Genomic DNA, 24192 nt, shown 5'->3' on the forward strand with positions numbered 1-24192 from the left:
AGGTGCAGCATTGAAGGCAGGAACTGGAACAGGTGCTGGGAATTTGCCTGACCTAACTGCTCAGGGATCCCTTCCTTTCTTCCCAGCCCAGGCATCATCCCCTTCTCAGCCTGGAAGGGACCACCATCTGAGGCTGCAGACACATCGGATACGGAGCAGGGTGAGGGTTTGTCCTGTTACCCTCAGCTTCCCAGCGTTAGTTTCATAAATGTAGCGATAGGATTCCTTGTTGCTTGGTCCCCAAAGCCTTATTACTTACTTTACGCGTTGGCTTTAATTGGGTTCACAATAAATGCCTCTGCTCCCTGCAGGCAGGCCCACGTAGGACTACTAGGGGCCTGGCTTTGCCATTGTAAGGGAGAAGGTTCAGAACCAAAGGCCTTTGGCTTTGCTTGTTTACAGGCTCCCCCTTGGGGCAAGTGCCCTAGCTGGCTCTGGGGAGCTGGGCAAGGAAGAGAGACTCAGCTCACATGCTTCCTACCCTTTCTAAACCAAAGTTCTTCGCCATTCCAACCAGCCCAGCCATGCTACTGGCTTGTTCCTTTTCTTTGGGTATTTGCACTATTTGGGGAGCAGGTTCTTCTATGTGGGAGCCACTTTTTTGTACAGGGGACAAGTTGGGGTTTTTCAGGGAGCCCTGTTTGGTGCCTCCTCCCTTATTTTCTTTCCTCAATCTATGCAAGCGGCTCTGGCTGCCATCATCTCCTGGGATGCCAGAGGGCTGCCACTCCAGCTCTTGGGCCCAGGGCTAGAAAGCCTTCTAGACTAGAGGAAGGGGACACTCACATTCTCTGGCTTGGCCTGAGGCATGGGTGTGTGTGCTTGGTGGAGGGGAGCGGAGGGGGAACTCATTGCCATTTGGAGCTTGATAAGAAGGGTGGGCCTAGGGCTTGGAAAATGCCACTTCTGTCAGGTTTGGAAATTTCCAAATAAATCCTTGTTTATTGGTTAAAAAAAGAGAGAGAGAGAGAGATAGAGAGAGAGAGAGAGAGAGAGAGAGAAGAAAAGAAGAGAAGAAGAGAGAAGAAAAGAAAGAAAAGAAGAGAAAAGAAAGAAAAGGAAAGAAAAGAAAAGAAAAGCTGCCGAAACCGGTTTGGCTCAGTGGATGGAGCGTCGGCTTGCGGACTGAAAGGTCCCAGGTTCGATTCCAGTCAAGGGCATGTACCTGGGTTGCGGTTGCATCCCCAATAGGAGGTGTGCAGGAGGCAGCTGATCGATGTTTCTCTCTCATCGATGTTTCTAGCTCTCTATCCTTCTCCCTTCCTCTCTGTGAAAAATCAATAAAATATATTTTTTAAAAAAAAGAAAAGCTAAGAAAAGAAAAGCTAAGAAAAGAAAAGCTAAGAAAAGAAAAGGAAAGAAAAGAAAAGAAAAGAAAAGAAAAGAAAAGAAAAGAAAAGAAAAGAAAAGAAAAGAAAAGAAAAGAAAAGAAAAGAAAAGAAAAGAAAAGAAAAGAAAAGAAAAGAAAAGAAAAAAGAAAAAAAAGCTGATGGCCTTGCCCGGAGCTGGGCTGCCCCCTACCGGAGGCGAGGAGTCGAGGAGCGCGCGGCCCGCGGCCTGTAGGTGGCGCAGTTGGCGAGGCCTCGCGGCCGACCTGCGAGCCTTGGGCGGGAGGGCAGGTGGAGGGGGAGCAGAGGGCGCCTCCAGCTGCGCCCACATGCAGCGCGTCCTGGCCAGCGCCCGGCGCCTAGCGCGCCCCTGGAGGCCCCTTCCGGCCCGCAGCTGCGCCTCCGCTGGAGCCGCCCGGGACCCGGAGATCCAGGTGCGCGCCCTGGAGGGTCCCGACCAAGGTGAGCGCGCTCTCCCCGAGAGCACCCAGGAGGCGGCTGGGGCGAGTCGGGGCAGAGCTCAGGAGGGGGGCTCCTGGCGCTGCCACCCGGCCCAGGGGATGGCCGGCGCGTCCACTGGGCACGGGGAGACTGAGACAGTAGGGTCGTCTAATGTATGTCAGGATGTTTACCCAATCCCCTGCATCCTAGTCGAGGTTGCCCCAAAATAGGTGACCACCTTACTGGCCTCCCCGACACGACTTGGAATGGGACTCTAGGTCAGTATCGGTCCTTAGTCCCCGGTGAGCCTGGGCTGCTGGGCTGCGAGGAAGGGAAGAGGAATGCTCGGGGGTAGGACTTGGCACCAGCACCCACCCCCGCAGCTTTAACAGGCGTGATCGTGCCCCTGGGCCAAGGACACTGGCAAGGCCCCAAGGGGGCCGAGGCAGCGGAGCCAATCGGGTGACTGTGGGAGGCCGAGATGGAGGGCGGAGGGAGAGGGCAGAGGAGGGCACGACTCCTCCCTGCCTGAGGACCGGGAAAGCTCGCTGGTCACTGGCGGGAAACACCTTCGATTGCGCATTTTGCTTTGCTGTTATTGTTACCTACACCCCTCAGGCTTACTCTCGGGTCAAGGCTGTCCTCTTATCTTTCTCTCCAATCCTGATTGTGTCAGAATTTTAATTTACACAGATGGCATTGGAGATTACATCGCTTATTTCCTCCCCCACCCCTTACTAACGTTTGAAGAGCTGCTTTGCTGTATTAATCTAGTTCCTTGCTCCCTTCTGTGGCACACTATTCCCTCGTGTACATCCCCCACTTTTGATGGCATGTAAGGGTTGCTCAGTCTTAGAGAATACCCCTTGTTCTCATGCTTTGTTCATGCCCAACTGGCAACAGTGCTTGCCTAGATGTTTTTCTTTGCCATTAAGAAACAGAGGCACACCCTGGCCCGGTAGCTCAGTTGGTTAAAGTTCCACCCCCGACCAGGGCACATACAAGAAACAACCAATGAATGCATAAATAAGTGGAACAACAAATAAACGTCTCTCTCTCAAAATCAATAAACTGCCTGGCCAATGTGGGTCAGTGGTTGAGCGTCGTCCTATGAACCAGGAGGTCACAGTTCCATTCCCAGTCAGGGCACATGCCTGGGTTGCAGGCTTGATCCCTAATATATCCCTAGTAGGGGGCATGCAGGAGGCAGCTGATTAATGATTCTTTCTCATCATTGATGTTTCTATGCCTCTCTCCCTCTCCCTTCCTCTCTGAAATCAATAAAAATATATTTAAAAATAAATAAATAATTTTTTAAAATTAAAAATAAACAAAAGCAGCTGCCCAGGGAAATTAAGCAATTTGAATCAGGTGTGATTTCAAAACCTGTGTTCTCAACTATTAGGTCATCACTGCCTCTTCTGTACAAAACACAGACTAGTACATCAGTAAAAAGTATTATCAGGGATCACAGACCTTGCAAATAGCAGAATTGTTATCCACAGATAACAAGGATCAGCATATTAAGCCTCTGCCCCACCATTTATTTTTTATTTAAATATATTTTTTATTGATTTCAGAGACAAAGCGAGTGGGAGAGCTAGAAACATCAATAATGAGAAAGAATCATTGATCGACTGCCTCCTGCACACCCCATACTGGGGGATCGAGCCCACAACCTGGGCTTGTGCCCTAACCAGGAATTGAGCCATGACCTTCTGGTTCATAGGTCAATGCTCAACCACTGAACCACGCTGGCCAGGCTGCTCCTACCATTTAGAAGGTCACTGAGGCACAGGCATAAGGAGAAGCAGTGAAGAAGCTTGAGGAAGAGACTCCCACACAGGATAAACACCCCTCTCCACCCCCCCCAAAATGACTTGGGGCCATTCAATGTTCATGTTAGAAGCCACAGGCTTTGCCTTCATTTGGACCAATGGCATAAGAGTATTGTCACCCCCATTGTCCTTGAAAACAGGATTGGCTTGTTGACCACTCTTCACTCTTCTTTATGGCTCTATTCCAGCTCACTTAGCAGGGTGTTCATGGTTCTCCACTACACCTGACCTTTCCATTTTACCTCTTCTACCCCATGGGTTCATTTTAAGCTGTCCTACCTCTGTGTTTTATTCTAGCTATGCCCCTGATTTGAGTCCTCTCCTTTCCTCTCTGCCTATGTAAATACTTTTGGAATTACCATCCCTCAATATCCCTTTATTTTCCATGTATCTGGACTTGTCTCCCTCATAGGTTGTTAGCTCGTTGAACGTAGGACTGCTAGCTGGGTCCAGCTGTTCACTTCAGCAAATTCTCTTCTCTCCTGGGCTTCAGCTTCCCCTTCTATATAATAAGGAGTTGTTAAGCCAATTGGTCTCGATACTACCTCCAGTGGTTTCTGTTGACTCCTACCCATATCACCAAGCCTGTGATCCAAACCATCCAGACAAAAGTGATCCTACGTCAACTGCCAAGGAAGTCATCAGCCAGTGGCATGGTGGGTTTGGTGAGTAAGGAGAGTGCAGTGCAGACCCATCTCTACTGCTGGCGCCTGGAAACAGCAGGGTTCCTAGGATCAGGGCTCAAACAGAAGGCAGGGGCCCTGGCAGAGTCCTCTCGGTTTCTCCATGCAGCTGTCTTCTTCTCACAAACTCTGGCTAACCATTTAGGTCCATTATTTCTTTTAATCCTCATAACAACCTTTTTTATTATTTCTATTTACAGATGAGGAAATTGAAGGCCAGGTGGGTAACATAATGTGCCCAAGGCCATGGAACTGGTGAAAGACTGAGCTACGGCTCGAGTGAAGCACAATGAGATTTGGCAGCTAGTGTTTTGAGAGAGGAATATAAAGATGAAAAGCAGAGAAAAAGATGAAAAAATGGGAGAGAGTCAGCCAGAGAGAAAGGAATGACAGAACAGGAAAGCGAAAGGAGAGAAAATTTCTGTCCATCCCAGCACATCATTACTATATTAGTTTTCTATTGCCACAGAACCAATTGCCACCAAACACTGTTGCTGATAATAACACGTTTATCATCTCATAATTTCTGTAGGTCAGAAGTCCAGGCACAAAGTAGCTGGGTTCTCTGCCTTGGGGTCTTCCAGGCTGATGTCCAGGCATTAGACAGGGTTATGGTCTCATCACAGGCTTGACTGGGGAGAGATCCTCTTTCAAGCTCCTCACCTTGTTGACAGAACTCACTTGCTATGTGTATAGGACTGAAGTCCTGTTTTCTTGCTGACTGTTGTCCAGGGGGCCCATCTCAGCTCTCAGAGGCTTCCCACACTTCCTGATATCTGACCCTCTCCATAGGTCCACTGTTTTCCTAGTGTGCACTAGCAAAACAGGCTTACCTACAGCGTAACCTAACCATGAAAGTAACATCTCATCACCGTTGCCATATAATTGACTCTACTCTTGAAAGTAACTTTTGGTAACCTTAGCTGTATTCTGTTGGTTAGAAGCAATTCACAGGGGCTGTGAACAGAGGGGCACTCTAGGGCCTGTCAGCCACAAGACCTTGGACCTAGACCAGTGATGGCGAACCTTTTGAGCTTGGCGTGTCAGCATTTTGAAAAACCCTAACTTAACTCTGGTGCCGTGTCACATATAGAAATTTTTTGATATTTGCAACCATAGTAAAACAAAGACTTATATTTTTGATGCTTATTTTATATATTTAAATGCCATTTAGCAAAGAAAAATCAACCAAAAAAATGAGTTCGCATGTCACCTCTGACACGCATGTCATAGGTTCGCCATCACTGACCTAGACTGTTTTCCTCAACCCCTCTGATAGGGTTTCTCTGTTTCCACCAGTTTCTCTTCTGAAGCACCAGAGCTGGAGAGAACTGTGGGGACATCTGATTTCCTCTGTGGAACCTCCAGACCTTGCTGGGCTCAGTGAGCTCTTTGGAAATTTCTTTCTTTTTTTAAAAAATATATTTTATTGATTTTTTACAGAGAGGAAGGGAGAGGGATAGAGTCAGAAACATCAATGAAAGAGAAACATCGATCAGCTGCCTCCTGCACACACCCCCTACTGGGGATGTGCCTGCAACCAAGGTACATGCCCTCGACTGGAATCGAACCTGGGACCCTTTAGTCTGCAGGCCGACGCTCTATCCACTGAGCCAAACCGGTTAGGGCTCTTTGGAAATTTCTGAGGCGGCTAAGGAAGTTCACTAGCCTGAGTGTCACAGGTCTCTGTCCTAGACCACAGTTTTCTAACTTCAGGCTGGACACCCTGTCTCTCGAGAGCTCTGAAACTTCCTTGGGCCCTTCTCTATGTCTCAAACCAACTCGCACTGAGAATGCCATCTTACTAAATACTGCTTGTTCTACAGACAAAGCTGAGGACCCCAGAAAACAAAAAAATAAATAAAGGGCCTTTGAATTCCAAAGGGTTGGTAAACACTCCTCTAGTCTATCCCAGACATTTTAGCAAAGGGAAAACAGCCCCTGCCCACAATGGTGTCTCTGCCCCACAGCTGCCCCAGATTCGGGGGTGGGGTGGGGGAGTTGAGGCCAAAGTGGGAGTGGGGTGCAAGGGCCAGATTGGGGGACTCTGGGGGTGGAATTAAAGTTTTGACTTTATTTTGATGAAAAGGGAGGGGAAGGTCATGGTCAGATTTGGATTAGAAAGATAACTGTGAACCAAATGAGCAAGACAGGGAGCAAGACAGAGGGCCAGAGGGCCAGTTGGGTGATCCACGTAATAGAGTACAACGCCCGTAGCAGGTTAGGGGCTGCGATGAGGGCTATACGCTTAAGATCTAGGATCTGTTTAAGAGGTTGAATTGGCAGGTCTTGGAGACTGAGTTTTCATGGGTGAGGGAGAGGGGGGCAACAGGGTGGGCTTCTGGGTTCATAGTGCAATCAGTTACTCACCAAGGGAACAGGAGAAAGATTGACCATTTTGGTTGAGAGGTCAAGTGGGCAGTTGGATATTTAGGCTGGGAACTCAGAGGAGAGCTCTGGGCTGGCCAGGTGTGCAGGGCAGCCCTGGGGATAGAAGAGGCAAGCACATGGGAGGTGCAGAAGAAGGGAAGATGAGCAAGCCCAGCTCCTCCGGATTCTCCTACCTCCTTACGCTGCTCTCCCTTTACTCCTCCAGTTCCCAAAGACACCGAAAGGTGGCAGAATATGTTACCCCAAAATATGCCTTTGTCATAAGGATTACTTTGTGCTAAAGACACTTGAAAAAAAAACCCAACCAAACAAAAAAAAAAACCAGCAGATGCACAAAAGGCATTTGGATTTCCCCTTTTCTTCCTGAAGACAAGAGATAAACACTCCCCCGGGAAAGCTGTCCTCCCTGGACCAGGAGAAAAGAAACATTCTTCAACAGAGAAGCAAAGCCAAGAGAACTCTGCACAAACACATTTTATTAAAAAACGAAATTCTTATTTTCCTTTAGCCTCCTCACTAGTTTAGTTACCTTTCCACAACTGTCTCTTTGTTCAACCTGCTATGAAAGCATGTAGGTTCCACCATTTCTGGGGGGCTCATTTCCTTATAGGGGCTCCCATATCGTGTACAACTTGTATAAATGTGCATGCTCTCTCCTCTTAATCTGTTTTATGTCAGTTTAATTCTCGGGCCCAGCCAAAAAGAATGGGCTTCTCTCCCACCAACATAAACACACACACACACACACACAGACTTTTGCCTGCCTTGCTCTCCTAGTCACCCCTCAGCTCTCAGCCAAAAGGTCAGTTCCTCCACCAGGAGGTCATTGTTGACCTTCTACACGAGGGTTCCCCATGGCCCACCCTATTCCTCCTCCCTCCTTGTCCTTTTTATTCTGTGTTCTCATCACAGACAGTAATTACATCACTGAATGTCTGTCTTCTCTGTCAGACTGCAGGTTCTGAGAGGACAGGGCCTGGCCTGCCTGGTCTCTGGAATCCGTGTCTAGTACAGAAGCCGACACATGTTAGATGCATTATTTAATTGTACAAATGACTGAATAAAGAGGTCCTGGATAGAGCTCTCAGGAACTTGGACTTTAAAAAATTGGGTAGTCCGTTACCTATAGTATTTTTCCCACCATACCTCATTCCTCAAATGAACATTTTTACTTATTCTCACCTTGCTCAAACGCTTCCACCTGTGAACTGCCACCTGTAATCTCTAAGACGTATTGTATGCACTTACCTTACTCAAGACCTCGTATTTTTATTTATTTGTATTAGGTTATAAGCACCTTGTGGGCAGGGACTATTACATAACTTATAACTCACACAATTTCTTATCTTACAATTGTTCAATAGATAGTACAGTTTCTTTTTTCATCGCCAACACTTGGTGGTTTGCCTGTTTGTTTTGTTAACCTTCATCCAACGATATTTTTCCCAAAGTGGAAGGGAGGGAGGAAGAGAGAGAGAGAGAGAGAGAGAGAGAGAGAGAGAGAGAGAGAGAGAAAGAAAGAAACGATGCGAGAGAGAGACATCGATTGGTTGCCTCCTGCACACACCCCAACTAGGGCTGGGGCCCTAACCTGCAACCCTGACTGGGAATCAAACTCAAGACCCCTCGGTGTGCTGGATGACGCTCTAACCATTGAGCCACACCAACTAGGGCAACACTGGTTTTATTTTCAGATTTTTTTGTTTTAGCCATTATACTGGGTGTATAGTCAAATCTTAGTATGCTTTAAAAAAAAACAAAAACAAAACAAAAACAACTCATTTATTTGATATTAATACAATTAAACATCTTTCCATGTGCTTATTGGTCATTTGTATATCTTGTCGATTTACCTTCTTTTTTATTGATTTTCCACAGAGAGGAAGGGAGAGGGACAGAGAGCTAGAAACATCGATGAGAGAGAAACATCGATCAGCTGCGTCCCACACATCCCCTATGTGCCTGCAACCAACGTACATGCCCTTGGCTGGAATCGAACCCAGGACCTCTCAGTCCGCAGGCCGACGCTTTATCCACTGAGTCAAACCGGCCAGAGCTCGATTTACCTTCTTAAGAGTTGGGCTTTTTAAAAATTGAGGTGTAATTGACTTATGTTAGTTTCAGGTGTACAACCAAATGACTCAGTCTCTGTTGCATCGTGAAAGAAGCATCACAATAAGTCAGGTTAAGATCCACCAGCACACCTTGTTCTGAGAATGCTTCAGATCTACTTTCTTAGCCGCTTTCCAATACCACAAACCCAGGACTTGTTTATTATAGACAGGTGTTTAGCAAATGAGGTAAGAACTTTAAAATTTGGGTAGAAGAAAACCTAGAGAAGCGCCGAGTGTCATCTGAGAGGAAGGAGGAGGCCAGGAGAACGCGGGGCCACAAAGCAGGCGAATGGTGTTACCCGTTAGCCAAGGGCCAGCAAACGCACAACACTAAGCGTGAACCGTAACGAACACTATGGACGTTGGGTGGCACATCAATGTAGGTTTGTCTGCTGTAACGGATGTACCACTCTGGTGTGGAATGTTGATATGGGGGAGGCTATGCATGTGTGGGAGGCTGGGATATAAGGGAAATCTCTGTACTTTCTGCTCAATTTTACTGTGAACCTAAAATGGCTCTAAAAAAAGGAAAAGGAAAAAAAGCCACACAACTAAGTCTATGAGAGAGAGAGAGAGAGAGAGAGAGAGAGAGAGAGAGAGAGAGAGAGAGAGAGAGAGAAAGAGAGAGAGAATGGCAGAGGCAGGCAGGAACCACTGCAGTGGTCACTGTCCCTCTCCCCATGTTCTCCGCAGCTCACACGCCCTTCTACTTCTTTTGTGAAGCAGAAAGGACCAGTGCTATTCTGTTTTATAGTCAGGAAAACAAAGCCTGGGCATGTGTGACTCCCATCACAGTGCTGCTCAAAGGTAGAGGCTGCCCAGGCCCAGCCAGGAGTGGGCAGGCCAGAGGCCTCACCCAAGGTTGCCCGGTCCCTTGCAGGAATCACTGAGATTCTGATGAACAGACCGCATGCCCGAAATGCCCTGGGACACGTCTTTGTGAGCGAGGTGAGAAATGGCCCACACCGGGGTGGGTGGGGCTGGGCTGGGCTGGGCGGCATCTGACAGGGTCTCCTCTGCAGCTGCTGGGAGCCCTGGCCAGGCTGCGGGACGACCGGCACGTGCGTGTCCTGCTCTTCAGAAGTGGAGTGAAGGGTGTGTTCTGTGCAGGTGGGTGTCCTCCCTTTCCCCACCCTGGGGCTCAGCGGGGCTCCCCCCAGCCTGCAGGGGACGGGGTGGGGACCTTAAGTCATCTCTAGCATAGGACTCATTATTCGCATTTTACAGATGTGAACTCAAGACTCAGAGGTAAAATTCCTTGCCTAGGGTTACATAGCTAGTAAGAGGTAGAAGAGAATTCAGTTTGAACTTGGCCTTTCTGACCCCCAAGTCCTTATTCTTCTGGCTACACCATGCTGTGTTCTGACCCTTCACTGAGGAAATGAAGAGACTGAATCAAAGACATTCACAAGGTCAGTGGCCAAGATGGGACTCTGTGCCCCTTTGCCCAGTCCCTGCCACCAAAGCTTTCCACTTACCCCTGCACCATTTGGTCCTCACAAGGCAAGCACCATGAACTTGTTTCATAGGAATACCACATCCCAGGCCCGTAAGAAGCAAGTCAATGAGAGCTGAGCTGAGCTTAGAACCAGTGCTGGGATGGCTGGAGAGGGGTCACAGGGGTCACTGGGGAGGCGGGAAGTGGTTGTGGAGAGAGAGGATGGGAGAAATATGGTTTTCAGGTTTTCAAGGGGATATAGCTTAGTCCCTTCATCTGAGCTGTTGGGATCTTGGTGCCCAGTGTGGAGCCTGCCCTGGCAGGACAAGTATATAGAAAAAGGTCTCCCTGACCTGGCAGCCCTGGCAAAGATCCTCACCCTACTCTGTCCTCTTCCTTTATCTCCATCTCTGTCTGACCTCTATTAAGGTCACTTCATGTCCCTGTTAGCACCACTCCTCACTATCCCAGATTAGCACAGGGAAATAGACAGGCTACCAGATGTCTGGGTCTGACCCCAACTTGCTCTGGAATCCTTGGCTAGTCCCTGCCACTCCCTGGGCCTCAGTTTCCCCACCTGTCATAGAGAGGCTGGAACTAATCAAAGACTTCCAAAGGCTCTCCCCGATCCGACTTGGTACTTGAAGAGACCATCTTCACCCTCTACTCCCACCTCAGCCTCCTACCATCTGGCCTTTGATGACCTCACCAGCGTCACTATTCTCATCGACGTCCTTGCCCATCTCCATGCCACTGTAGCCTACATTCGCTTCTCAGTTCTCTCATCTTACCTGACCCCTCAGCATCCCTGGACCCCACTGACCCCTCCCTCCTTTTAAAAAATAACCAGTGATGCATGTCAGTTATTTTACAATAAAACTGGGGGGAGGGAATCAATAAATTTTTTATTTTATATAATTTTAAAATTGTGGCAAATACATACATGACACAAAATTTACCTTTAAACTGTTTTAAGTGTTAAAATTCAGTGGCACTAAGTATATTTACAAGGTTGTGCAACTATCACCGCTGTTCATTTCCAGAAACTTCTCATGAGCACAAAAAAACTCAGTCCCCATTAAGCAATCCCTCCCCATTCTCGCTTTCCCAGAGCCCTGGTAACCTCTGGTGTACTATGAATTTGCCAAAAGGGACAGAACATGAGGGTTGTCAAGCCTCTGGGTTTAGGTGATAAGTTTCTGTGACAAAAGAACCTGCTGACTTCTAGTAACCTCATACAACTGGAATCACACATTTGTCCTCCTGTGTCTGGCTTATTTTACTTAGAATAATGTCCTCAAGGTTCATCCACGTTGCAGCATGACTCAGATCATTCCTTTTTATGGTTGAATATTCCATGTATATTCACACATTTTATTAACCCACTAGAGGCCCAGTGCATGGATTCGTGCACCGGTGGGGTCCCTCAGCGTAGTCTGCAGGGATCGGGCCGAAACCCGCAGACCAACACCGCCTGCCACTCCCGCTTATCCCCACCCTGCTGCACCTGCCACCACTGCCACTGCTGCCACTCTGCTGCGGTCTCCCGGCTGCGGCGGCCAGCCATAAGCCCTGCGTCTGGTGCCTGTTGGTTAGCTGAGTGGCACTCCCTCCGTGGGAGCGCACTGACCACCAGGGGCAGCTCCTTCGTTGAGCATCTGCCACCTGGTGGTCAGTGCGCGTCACAGTGGCCAGTTGACCGGTCGTTTGGTCGCTTAGGCTTTTCTATATATAGGTCCTTTGGTGGACACAGGATTGTGTACACCTTTTGGCTGTTTTCAACACTGGTATGCAAGTGTCTGAGTCCTTGCTTTTCATTATTTGGAGTATATCCTTAGGAGTGGAATTACTGGATCATAGTAATTTTACATTTAACTTTTTTGAGAGACCACCAAAATGTTTTCCACAGCAGCTGCAACATTTTATAATCCCGCCAGCAATGCATCAAGGTTCTCCACATCCACAGTTGTTTTCTGTTGTTTATAACAGCCGTCTTAATGGGTATGGAATGTGCTCATTGTGGTTTGGGTCTGCATTTCCCTAATGATTAATGATGTTAAGCATCTTTTCATGTGTTTATTGGCCATCTGAGTATCTTCTTTGGAGAGAAGTCTATTGAAATCTTTGTCCTTTGTGGGAGTTTTTGTTATTGAGTTATAGGAGGTCTTTATATGTCCTAGATATTAATCTTTTATCAGATAGGTGATTTGCCAATATTTTCTCCCATTCTGTAGGCTGTCTCTTCACTCCTTCATAGTGTCTTTTCACATTAAAGTTTTTTATTTTGAAGTCCAACTGTTCTTTCTGTTGTGGCACCTCTCCTTTATGACCCACTCCCTTTTCCTCCCTGGATTCCCTGACCAATGCTTCCTCAGGTTTCTCCTTCCTCTCTGGCTGCTTCTCCTCAAGTCTCCTTTGCTGGATCTTTAACAGCCTAGGACTCCGTAACGGGTTATTGCCCAAGGACTGTCACCAACCCCTATTTGCAGGTGCGGACCTGAAGGAGCGGGAGCAGATGAGTGAGGCAGAAGTGGGGGTCTTTGTCCAGCGGCTCCGAGGCCTAATGAATGAGATTGGTGAGGGTCCAGAAATGGGGTGGAGGAGGGCCCTGCTGATGCCTGCCACCCCCCCCCCCCACACACACACACACACTCACCCCACCACCACCCTCTATTCTAAAGAGAGGACAGTTTCTATTGTAAGCTCTGTGGAAAGACAAATGCCTCTCCCAGGGAGGATGGGCACAAGGAATTGTACGAGGAGGAGGGTGACAAGAGGGTTTAGAGGGCATTTCCTTCACACGGGCTCAGCCTTTGTGCCCTGCTGCTTTTGACCCCCACCACCCACCACCCACCCCAGGGCATCAGGCTTCACGCCTCGCTATTCCAGAGGAGCCACGTTTCACCAAGCATGCTTGCAGGCTTTGACATGGTTGTTCCTTTGTCTGGAATATCCCTCCTTGGCCACCTGAACTTCTTACTCATCCTTTAATACCACCAATACCTCCTCCTCCTCCTCCCTGACCCATCCTCCAAGCTTTCTTTAACAGAGTACAGATCGCCTGGGTCTGTCTTCCCATGTCTGACTCAATTCTGTGTTCCCAGCACCCAGCACAGGGCTTGCCACACACAGAACAAGGGAAAGCAGAAAGGGGAGTCCCAGAGTGGCCAGCAGGGGAGGGGCCCGAGCAGAGGTCATCCAGCCCATCTCCCCGCTCTGGTTCCTAAGCTGGTCCCACACATTGCCCTATTGGAAGATCCAGCTTCTACAATAACCTGGCTGCGGCCCCAAACCGGAGACCCACGGGGCCCTCTCGAACCTCGGGTCCCCGTCCTGGTCCTGGAAACCCTCAACCGGAGCCCTTCTTCGTCTCCACAGCAGCCTTCCCTGCACCCACCATAGCAGCGATGGATGGGTACGCGTTGGGTGGAGGCCTGGAACTTGCCCTGGCCTGTGACCTTCGCGTGGCAGGTACTGGGCAGGGGGAGGTCGGGTACAATGGGCAGGAGAGGGTGAGTGAAACAGGGTAAGTCTGGGCATTCTGTGAAGTCAGCCACTGCTCTTGGCTTTCCTACCAGCAGATCTAAAGGCAAAGGGGAGGACACAGAGGGGAAGCTGGTTCCGCTCCTGGCCCAGCCCCTGACCGCTGTAGACCCAGTCACCCTTAGCACAGTCACCCTCAGCACCAGAGTGCTCCTGCCAATCAGAGCAACTGCTGGCAGGACAGGAAGGAGAGCAGAGAGGGAAGGCAGAGCAGGACAAGACTAGGTGTTCCACCTTCCAGTTCTGTCCAAGAAGCTTTACTTAGCATGTTTTGAACAGAGGTGAGGCAGGGGCAGTCTGTCACCAGCCCAGCTAAACACAAACATGCCTGGGCAGGAACACTGCCCTCTGGTTCATTGTTCAGAGCAACTGAGCCTTGAAGAGTGGAGGGAGGAGGTGAAGAGCACACCTGGTTACATTTTAACCTTTCTGCCGTGGGTAGGTGCACCCTTCTGGGAGGCAGAAAAGTCTGTGCCATCACGGCGCTCCGTCTTCCCTTAATGCTTTCTCCTGCCACCCGGGAACATTTGAAAATGTGCAACTCCAGCCATAGAAGTAGCTTATATCTACACGATGCACATCAACAAAAAGGCATCAAAATACCTGGTCAGGTCATAGCCCCGACTCTGCTTCTCACCTTGTCGATGTTTAAGGCAACTAAGCTGTAGGGTTTGGGCAATAGGAGGGTGAGTGTAAAACCCCCAAAGGCAGAAGTGGTGGCTGTTCCCTCCTGCCTGGCTCAGATGGCCAGAGGGAATTTGGGAGGGAAGCCTGTGGGTGGTACATCCAAGAGCTTCTCGGAGGAAGCAGAATTCAGAAGGATGTGGACTGAATACAGGGAATTTCAGGCTAATGAAAAGCTGGGAGGAATAACTGGTGGGAGCCGGAGTCATTCACACTCTAGGCCAGACAGTAGCTAAGGGTCTCTTAGGCAGAGAATCCATTAACCCACAAATAGGTAGTGGGCACCTTCCAGGAACCCCTTCCTTGTTCCTCATTTGATCCTTAGCAGCTCTTTGAAGCAGGCAGGAGCGTGGTAATCATCTTTTTCCACCTATGAGGCTCAGAAAGGGTGAGAGACTTGCCTGGGGACGCACAGCCCCCACCCTCGACCTCAGTGGGAACGGTAGGATGAGGACCTGACCTCCAGGCCAGGGCTCTCCCAAAGGCAGAGCCTGGAGAGGTCTGGCTGTGGCCAGAGCATGATGGAAGTGGTTGGCTGAAGGGGTGAGCAGAGCCCAGAGGTAGGTATCACTTCTCCCCAAGGACTGGCACTTGAGAGGGTGGGGGCTTCACTCTGTTTATGCAGCTTCCTCAGCTGTCATGGGGCTGATCGAGACCACCCGAGGGCTCCTCCCAGGAGCAGGTAACATCACCCACAGCACCCGCCCTCCTCTACCTGCCCAATTCCTCCATCCGGAGTACTTCCCTGCTCCGCCGCCCCCCCCCCCCCCCCACACACACACCCCGTTTACTAGGCTCTGTCCTTCTAGCCTAACTCAGAATCTGCTTCTGAGAAGAAGTCTTGGCTGACGCCCAGCCTGGGCCTTCTCTGGGCTCCCACTTCCCTTGCTGACTTACCATCCCCATTCCATTCGGCAGGAGGGACCCAGAGGCTGCCTCGGTGCCTGGGGGTGGCCCTGGCGAAGGAGCTCATCTTCACAGGCCGACGACTGAGTGGGACACAGGCCCAGGCCCTCGGGCTGGTGAATCACGCTGTGGCCCAGAATGAGGAGGGCAACGCTGCCTACCGCCGGGCACGAGAACTGGCCCAGGAGATCCTGCCCCAGGTGCGCTGGCAGCCCCGCGCAGGAGGGAGGGCCTGTGCCGTGGGGACACACACGTGTGGGGAGGCCACGGCGTCCCACAGGGCCAATAAGATCCACTTACCCAGACTCATAAAATTAACCCTCTTTGAATTTTGCATCCATTTAGCCATCCAGTAAACAAAATTAAGTCAAGTGTTAAAATGAAAATTGAATTCTGAGGGACTCAAATGGGCTTGAACATCTTCAGAACAGCACCGTCCAAGAGAACTTTCTTTCTTTTTTTTTTAATAATATATTTTATTGATTTTTTACAGAGAGGAAGGGAGAGAGACAGAGAGTCAGAAACATCGATGAGAGAGAAACATCGATCAGCTGCCTCCTGCACACCTCCCACCGGGGATATGCCCGCAACCCAGGTACATGCCCTTGACCGGAATCGAACCTGGGACCCTTCAGTCCGCAGGCCGACACTCTATCCACTGAGCCAAACCGGTTTCGGCCAAGAGAACTTTCTGAGACGATGGGAATGTTCTATTCTTGTGCCGTCCACTAAATCAGCCTCTAGCCACAGGTAGTTCTGCCAGGCCAAAGCCTTCAGCAGGACACCCTGGATCTGACTGATGGGGTCTCCAAGAACCTGAGAGCCTCTACTGGCTTCTCATGACTCTGACAGGACCCAGAGGTAGGCCCCAAATTTCCATAAAGATATGAACACAGCTGAAATGGAGCTGTTTGACTAATTTATAATAAATATTGACTAAGCCCACATGGAGCATCTCCCATCCATCAGACACTATCTTAGATCCTTTCATTAGAGCAATCCAGCTGGGTTGATTATCCTCATTGTATCTGTAAGTGTAACAGACACAGAAAGGTTAAGTGACTTGCTCATCAAGGTCACAAAAAGTGACTGTAATACCATATTAGAGAGACAACACTAGTATTTTGGTATTTATTTTGCATAATATAAAAACTACATACGATGTAAAAACTAGCATTTTACTCTAAAGAGTACACAATATGTACAAAAACTTCTAAAACTGTAAAACTAATGCATTTCAAATATAAAAATCTGCAAACATGTTACAAAACAAAAAAGTCTATAAAAATGTTTTCCATTCATCATTTTAGTATTTACAGATGGAACTATTTGAATTAATCATGAAAATTAAGTATTTATTTTTGTTTTTTTAATGTTTTTTTCAGAGAAATTTATTTTGGAGAGGAAGAGATAGAAACATCAATGATGAGAGAGAATAATTGATTGGCTGCCTCCTGCAAGTCCCTCACTGGGGATCGAGCCCGCAACCTGAGCATGTACCCTGACTGGGAATCGAACCCATGACCTTCTGGTTCATAGGTTGATGCTCAACCACTGAGCCATGCTGGCTGGGCTAAGTATTTATTTTGGAAAAAATCTTTCTCTATCTCCTATTTAATCCTACCTTCTTTTTATAACTTTGAGACCTTTCTTGAGGGCAGGGATTATAACTTTAAAAAACTGATAATGAGTTTGATTTAAAAGAAAGCATGTTTTGTCTTTTCTTTTTTTAGTTTCATCATATATAAATGGAGTGTCTGATGGTGCTACTCTACCAATTTTAATGCTATCAGATTTCTATTATACTTAGATCAGCAAGTATCTGATCTAAACAAAACTCTACGTGACTCAAGCTCGCAGCTGGCTGTACCTTCACAGAGGGGCCTACCTAGCAAGACTGGTAGACTGAAGGGTTGTCTTTTTGCATAAACTGTGTAACTGGGTCTTTGAGCTTGATTTAGAGATGATTCGATTTCAGATCTTTTAGTATTCTAAAATAATGGTATTATACTAACGTAAGTACTAGTATTTCAGTACTTGAAAGTAGCTTTGCATTCCAAAACACCAGCATACCAAAACTATAATCACTAATCCCAATGCTGGAATGTCTGATGCAACCTAAAGAAAGTAAATCTTCAACTTCCAGCCAATTCCTGGATGGGGTGACTGCCAGGTGTGGTACATGGCTACCCTCTGGTGGACAAACCACTAAGTCAAATGGTTCCAGAGGTTAGGGCCCAAAAGACTTTTAATGAATGCAAGGCCTACAACTTAATACTCAGATTTACCCCCTAAATAGTAAATACACATTTTGCTTTAAATATGGATTTGGCTATGTTTCTACTTGGACATACTGCACCACAGTGTGACTCACTGTTCTCATTTCCAAATAACGTTCAAATTATTAGATTTCTAATAATCCTCACATTTATGTCTATATACTTAGAAACATAAATATGTCTGCTAACACATACACATACATATGCTGAAATGGGAACCTCCAGGAAATCAGGTTAAAAAAAACAAGGTGCATACTAGTATGTTTCTTATTATTCCATTTGGGTAAAAGGTGTTGGCGCAGCATGCCTTTGGGGGGAAGGGTCAGGAGAAAGGAGACTTCACTTTTTGTTTCATACTCTTCCATACTGTTTGAATTCTTTATGATGCACATTTTAATTTCATGTTTTTAAAATGTCTCTTAGAATTGGATTAGCCTCTAAAGGTATGTTCCTTGTCCCCTAAACCATTCTAAAAAGAATTGAGTTATCCCATCTACGAAAGGGGGAATATGCTAATTGACTGCCCTGCCCACAGCCACAAGATGGCGGCGCCCAGTCCCCTCATTCCTGCTGGGGCGCCCGGCCGCTCCATGTGCCTGCCTGCGGAGACCCTTAGTCCCCTCAGCCTCCCAGCCGCCCCAAGGTGCAGGCAAACCTCAGATGGCAGCTGCCCAGCCGCCCAGGGCCACCCGAGGCTCAGGTAACCAGGGCTGGCCGAGGCTTGTGCTGCCGGCAGTGGCAACAGCAGAGGTGGGATGGGGCGTCACCTTCACCTGATTGCAGGGTTGCCTCCTGCCCCTGAGGGCTCCCGGACTGTGAGAGGGGGCAGGCCAGGCTGAGGAATCCCCTCTCCAGTGCATGAATTTTCATGCACCAGACCTCTAGTTTATATATGAGTATATACAAGGGTGGTCAAAAAGTAGGTTGCAGTTGTGAGTACGCAAAAGTTTATTCTTGCATTATTTTTAAATGTATTTTTATTGATTTCAGAGAAGAAGGGAGAGAGATAGAAACATCAATGATGAGAATCACGGATCACCTGCCTCCTGCACACCCCACACTGGGGATCAAGCCTGCAACCCAGCATGTGCCCTGACCGGAAATCGAACCATGACTTCCTGGTTCATAGGTCAATGCTCAACCACTGAGCCACACCAGCCAGGCACTGTATTACTATTTTTTAATTGTTGTATTATTTATTATTATTACCAACCTACTTTTGCCCACTTCTGTATATCTGTTGACCTCATTCTTTTAAACAACTGCACTTTTTCATTCATGGTCTGGATGTGCTATTATTTAACCAGTACTCTAATGATGAACATTTATGTGGCTTACATCTTTTTGCTACTGCAAAACAGCTGGAGTGAATAACTTTGTACATCTTAGTGTACTTGTAGTTGTGCATTTGCAGGGTAGATTCTACATGGAGTTGCAACATCAAAGAGTATGTGCATCGCCTGTCTGGTTTGTCTCAGCGGTTGAGCATCAACCTATGAACCAGGAGGTCATGGTTAGATTCCCAGTCAGGGCACATGTCTGGGTTGTGGGCTCAATCCCCAGTAGTAGGTATGCAGGAGGCAGCTGATCAATGATTCTTATCATTGATGTTTCTCTCTCTCCCTTACTCTCTGGAATATATATATATGTGTGTGTGTATATATATATATATATATATATATATATATATATATATATATTTTTTTTTTTTTTTAAAGAGCATGTGCATCTATACTTGCCAGTTCTTGCCAAATTGCCTTCCCCAAAGCATTGTATCAATTTACTCTATCAATAATATATGCAAATACTTGCTTCCTAATCCTGGCAATAGTGGGCAATACCAACAATTTACTACTTACCTAGTCTAAGGTTAAAGGGGCACCTCACTGTTTTGATTCCAATTTTCTTAACTAGGAGTAAATCTGGGAGCACCCTGTGTTTATATTTTCCTGTGAACTACCTTTTCATATCCTTATGGATTTGTTGAAAAAATACTAGCTTTTTATAAATCAAGAAAATTCATCTGTCTTAAGTATCACAAATACATTTTCCCAGTTTTTTACTGTTGCCTTTTATTTGTGGTGATTTTCCCAACTTCATTTTTATGTAACTAGCTTTTTCAATTATGGCTTCTATGCTATCAGACTTTAAAACAGTCATTCTTTTTTCTGATTCTTATAAAAACTTCAAATACTACGAATACTACAGGCAGTAAGTGCCTTTGCCTGGAAGTGGGGCTGGGAGTGCAGTGCCAGGCCTGTTGTGGCACAAGTTAATTGGAAGCAAGACCAGAGAAGCAAAGATGGCAGCTTTGATGCTCTTGCTTCTCAGTGGCTGTGCAAAATGCCCCCTTGGGATTTCAACCCCAAAGCCCAAGTTCCTAATCCTGACCATGCTTTAACTCTGCTGAGGTGACACTTGCTTGCAGTGGAGGCTTGCATTTGCTGAGCTGAGAGGGGTGGAGGAAGGGAGCAGCAGTGGGAAAGGTGAGTGGGAACTCTATCCAAGCTCCACCTCTGATTCACTGGACAGCTGCTTCACCTCCCTGAGCCTCAATTAAAGATGGCACCATCCTGGCAGGGTGGGCAGCACCATTGGACAAGTCTGTGGGCGGGAAAGCACTTTGTAAATGGTTGTATTCATAGGAATGAATGAAATGACAAGAGCCCCATAGGGTCAGGATTGGGCAGGGCAGGAATCAGTCAGGTTTCCTTTATAATAGAAAAGGAATGTGGACTGAGAGCCAGCAGGCGCTCACACTAGCGGGACATAACACTTAGCAGAAAGCTAGAACTCCGCCTCCCTGTCCACACTCTCCCCCAACCATGGAGCTATATGCCTTTATTTCAGCTCCCGTCAGCATTGATCCCCTCCTCAACCAAGCCTTTTCTTTTCTCCAGGCCCCCATTGCTGTGCGGCTGGGCAAAGTAGCTATCGATCGAGGAATGGAGGTGAGAGGGCTCTGGTCGGGACTGCGGTCAGTGGGGTGGCTGGGAGGCGGTGCTTTCACGGCGCTCTGACAGCACAGCTGGAAAGAACCCAGGGACTGGATTCTTGTAACATCCAGTCCCGGAGTTCTTTTTGTGCCTTAGTTTACCCATCTACAGCACGTAACGTTTGACCAGGTGACATTGCAGATACATTTTATCCTCATCTTTCTCCCTTGGAGAGAAGGAAACTGAGGCTCAGTGAGGGTAAATGACTCATCCAGGTCACAGAGCCAGGAATCAGAACCAGGTCTGTGTGGGCCCCAGTCCATGTTCTTGGGTTTGTGCTGATGGTCAGTGATGTGGCCTCAAGGAGAGGGCTCAGGGTGGAGTCTTGGGTGCAGCTAATCCATCCCACCTCAACTTACTTGATTGTACATCACACACCGAATCTAGAGCTGAGCCGAAAACTGGGACACAGATAAGTCAAATATGGCCACTGCCCTAAAGGTGGGGAGGGGGTTAGATACAGACTCAGATCACTAATAAAAGGGTACCAAGCAGAGAGATACCGTGGAGAGGAGATTAAAGCAGCACTGTCCCATTGGGTAGTGCCGAGTTAGAGGATATTTTCTAGAGTTGGGCCTTGGAAAGGACGAGAATTCCAGAAAAGGCAAAAAAATATGAGCAAAATCACAGGGATGTGTAAACAAGCAACTGGACTGAGTGGGAGTAAGGGGTGAGTGAGAACAAATCATGGAAGTTAGGGGCATGGGTCCTGGTGCTGGGCTGTTTGGGTTCAAAGACCTGCTTTTCCACATACTGCTGTGATTTTAGAAAAATTCCTTCACCTTTCTATACTGCAGGTTTGTCAGCTGCACAGTAGGGACAATAACCTTTGTTAAGATTACGTACACGCAATACCTCTCTCAGAAGAGTGCTAGTTAAGCAGCAGTAATAGTAGCACTGAGCAATCAAGGCCTGAAAGTTCACTAACGGGGATGACAGGAGGCATGGTGAGGCAGCCCATGAGGAGAGAACACTGTCTGGGAAGGCGCAGTCCATGCACAACCTCCGCAGCGCTACAGGCTGTGCAACCCTCCCCCCGTGCTCACAGCCCCTATTGTCCCAGCATGGTTTTGTCAGTTATGGTGTTCTCTCTCCAGGGAATTCCTTATCATAATCATCTGTGTGCGTGACTGGCATACAGTAAGACTCAGTAATTCTTTGCTGGAGGAAGCCATGAACCGACAGAATAGTGTAGGCAGGAGGGTGGGCTAGCTGTCAGTGTAGATGGGGGTGGGCAAGGTCAGGCTTATTCAGGTTTCTTTCTTGCAGGTGGACATTGCCTCAGGGATGGCCATTGAAGGGATGTGCTATGCCCAGGTACGTGGTCACTGCCAAAGTCCATGCATGCTTGTAAGCAGAGCCTGGGCCACAGTGGGGGGCTCATGTGCAATCCATGACCAATTTAGCAGGTTCCTCCCAACCCAAAGGGTCTCTCTCAATGCCACTTGCTCCTCCCAATCAGCCTGGGCTGATCCCAGAGGAACCACACTGCTTCTCTCTGGGACTGTTTCCTCAGCTATCCGGTGGTGGTACATTCTGTCCCCACCTAAGAGAATCACAGAACACAGATGTCCTTGAGAGCAAGAATGGCTTCCACTGTCTCTGTACCAGCGGCCACTTAGAGGTCAGGTTAGAGTGGGATGTCAAGGCCTTGCTTATTACAGCCTGCAGGCTGTGTGTGTTTGACCGGGGGTGGGGGTGGGGAGTGATAAATCTGGGGCTGACCTATTTAGACCTGACTCCTGGGTGAGTCAAAAAGTACTAACCTCAAGGTCAACAGATGTCACAAGTCCTCCTACACAGGGGGTCCTGGAACTTGCAGGGCCTGGTGTGAAAGAGCTACACCCAGGATTCACAGCCAATTTCTTACTGTGAAGTCTCCTATCAGACTGCTCAGGAGACTCTCAGTTGTTTGGAGGCATGTAAGCTGGGTCAAGTAGAGGCCAATGACAGGCCCGATTCTGAAGGCGCAGCCTGCCTTCTTCAGGAAACTAAGGAGCCATGAGGCCCACACCTTTGCATGGCCCGGTACCCGAGTCCACAGACAATAGAAAGACTTGGACCCTGCCTTGTCATGGGCTGGACAAACTTGAGCAAGTCCTTACTGCACCCCAACAAACTAATATTCTGTTGTTGTTTCAGAACATCCCCACCCAGGACCGGCTAGAGGGCATGGCAGCCTTCAGGGAGAAACGACCCCCTAGATTTGTGGGCGAGTGACTCCCATATAACCTCAAAGGGAAATTTGCAACATGACTGCCCTCATTCCACATCTCCTGGCTTTAGTTTTCTCACAAGGACAACAATGGATATAAAATGGCTGATGTGGTGCCTGGTACTAAGGTGCTGACTTTGCCACCTACCGCTATCATCATTATTCCCCTCCCTGTGTCTATAATCACTGGGGCACAGTCTGCTTTGGAGAATGCCTGTCTTTCCCTACTCGAATGAGACACTAAGGATTAAAATAGATCCCCCTCTCGCCTTTGTAACTGTTGGCTCTCAGGCCTGATCTCTGCCTCTCAGTGAGCAGGTGCTCACCAGAAGTACTAAGAACCCCCCGGTTGCTAACTATACAAGAGAGATCACCAGGAAACCCTGGTAGAGGATCAGGTGCCAGGGATCAGACGGCAGATTCCAGCTCTCTGCGTTACTCACTGTGTGCCTTAGCTTCCTCATCTGTAAAATGGAATTGCCATGAGGGTTTAAATAAACAAAACGCCTCCTGGTCAATAAATGCGAGTTATTAATGTACAGCGTTGCGAGAACCAATGGACATCATTGTTGTGAAAACCTTTTTTAAACTGCGGGGTGGCAGGCCACTCTGTACTTGCACTAAATAGACTTCAGGGGCATCGAGAAGAAAGCGATTAACTGACGGAGAGAATGGGGGGTCAGGAAATAGGTAGGTAACACTGGAGTTGAAGCCGGAAGAATTAGTGGACATTTGATGCAAGGAAGAGGAAGGTTGAGGGGAACAGCATGAGCAAAGGTGAACAAGAGGAGGGCACACGGAGGAACAACGGGGGGCTGAAATGCATGTACGCACACTGGTCTCAGGAGCCTCCTGCTGCACTAAGGCAGGGGAAGAGAAGGCTCCCCCCACGCCAGGGCCCACGGTCATTCTTTAACAGAGCTAAGCTTTGCCTGAACTCCTGAGCCTAGGCCTGGAGTCTCTAAGTCATGGGCATGGACACATACCAATAATGTCGTTAATTTGCTGCTAAATACAAATGTACTCCACGGCTGTGCTCATTTCCTGAAAGGGAGAGTAACACGGAACAGCCCCGGCCTTAGAATCAGCCCCAACCTCTCAAGCTGCTAACTAGTTGGGAAAGTAGCCACCTTTCTGAACTTCCTTTTTCTCACCTGTTAAATGGGGAGGCTAAACCCCCAGATGATGGTGTGAATCACGGGGAGACAAAAGTTGGAGGAGCCGAGGGTAGAACTGGGCCTCCACAGGCACAGTGTCCCACCACGTCCTCACATTATCTGGTAAAAGGATGTTCCAAAGTCCCAGAACCCGGGTCAGGAAACTAAGACAGATTTTT

At 48.1% G+C, this 24192-nt stretch overlaps 1 protein-coding gene across 4 annotated transcripts; it reads left to right on the forward strand.

Annotated features, from left to right (window-relative positions):
- Positions 1-1534: 1534 nt before the first annotated feature.
- ECHDC2 (enoyl-CoA hydratase domain containing 2) lies at positions 1535-23395 on the forward strand. 4 transcript variants are annotated; one of them, XM_059689553.1, is made up of 10 exons: positions 1542-1790; positions 9676-9743; positions 9818-9905; positions 12723-12809; positions 13612-13704; positions 15086-15142; positions 15379-15566; positions 20546-20596; positions 21911-21958; positions 22784-23395. In XM_059689553.1, the coding sequence occupies exons 1-10, from the start codon at positions 1658-1660 to the stop codon at positions 22859-22861; spliced, it is 891 nt and encodes a 296-aa protein (XP_059545536.1). In that variant the 5' UTR covers positions 1542-1657; the 3' UTR covers positions 22862-23395. The 4 variants fall into 4 exon arrangements, with proteins under 4 accessions (XP_059545538.1, XP_059545537.1, XP_059545539.1 ...); XM_059689555.1 differs by lacking the exon at positions 13612-13704 and having other exon boundaries at positions 1535-1790; XM_059689554.1 differs by lacking the exon at positions 12723-12809 and having other exon boundaries at positions 1536-1790.
- The last annotated feature ends 797 nt before the right edge of the window (positions 23396-24192 follow it).

This window comes from Myotis daubentonii, chromosome 3, assembly GCF_963259705.1.
Source record: "Myotis daubentonii chromosome 3, mMyoDau2.1, whole genome shotgun sequence".
NCBI lineage: Eukaryota > Metazoa > Chordata > Mammalia > Chiroptera > Vespertilionidae > Myotis > Myotis daubentonii.

Bases quoted from the DNA above. Each gene is read 5' to 3' on its own strand.
- ECHDC2 (XM_059689553.1), top strand. From the start codon at position 1,658: ATGCAGCGCGTCCTGGCCAGCGCCCGGCGCCTAGCGCGCCCCTGGAGG. The intron at 13,705-15,085 runs GTACTGGGCAGG...CTGTTTATGCAG, and splicing joins CTGTGACCTTCGCGTGGCAG to CTTCCTCAGCTGTCATGGGG. The intron at 15,143-15,378 runs GTAACATCACCC...TCCATTCGGCAG, and splicing joins AGGGCTCCTCCCAGGAGCAG to GAGGGACCCAGAGGCTGCCT.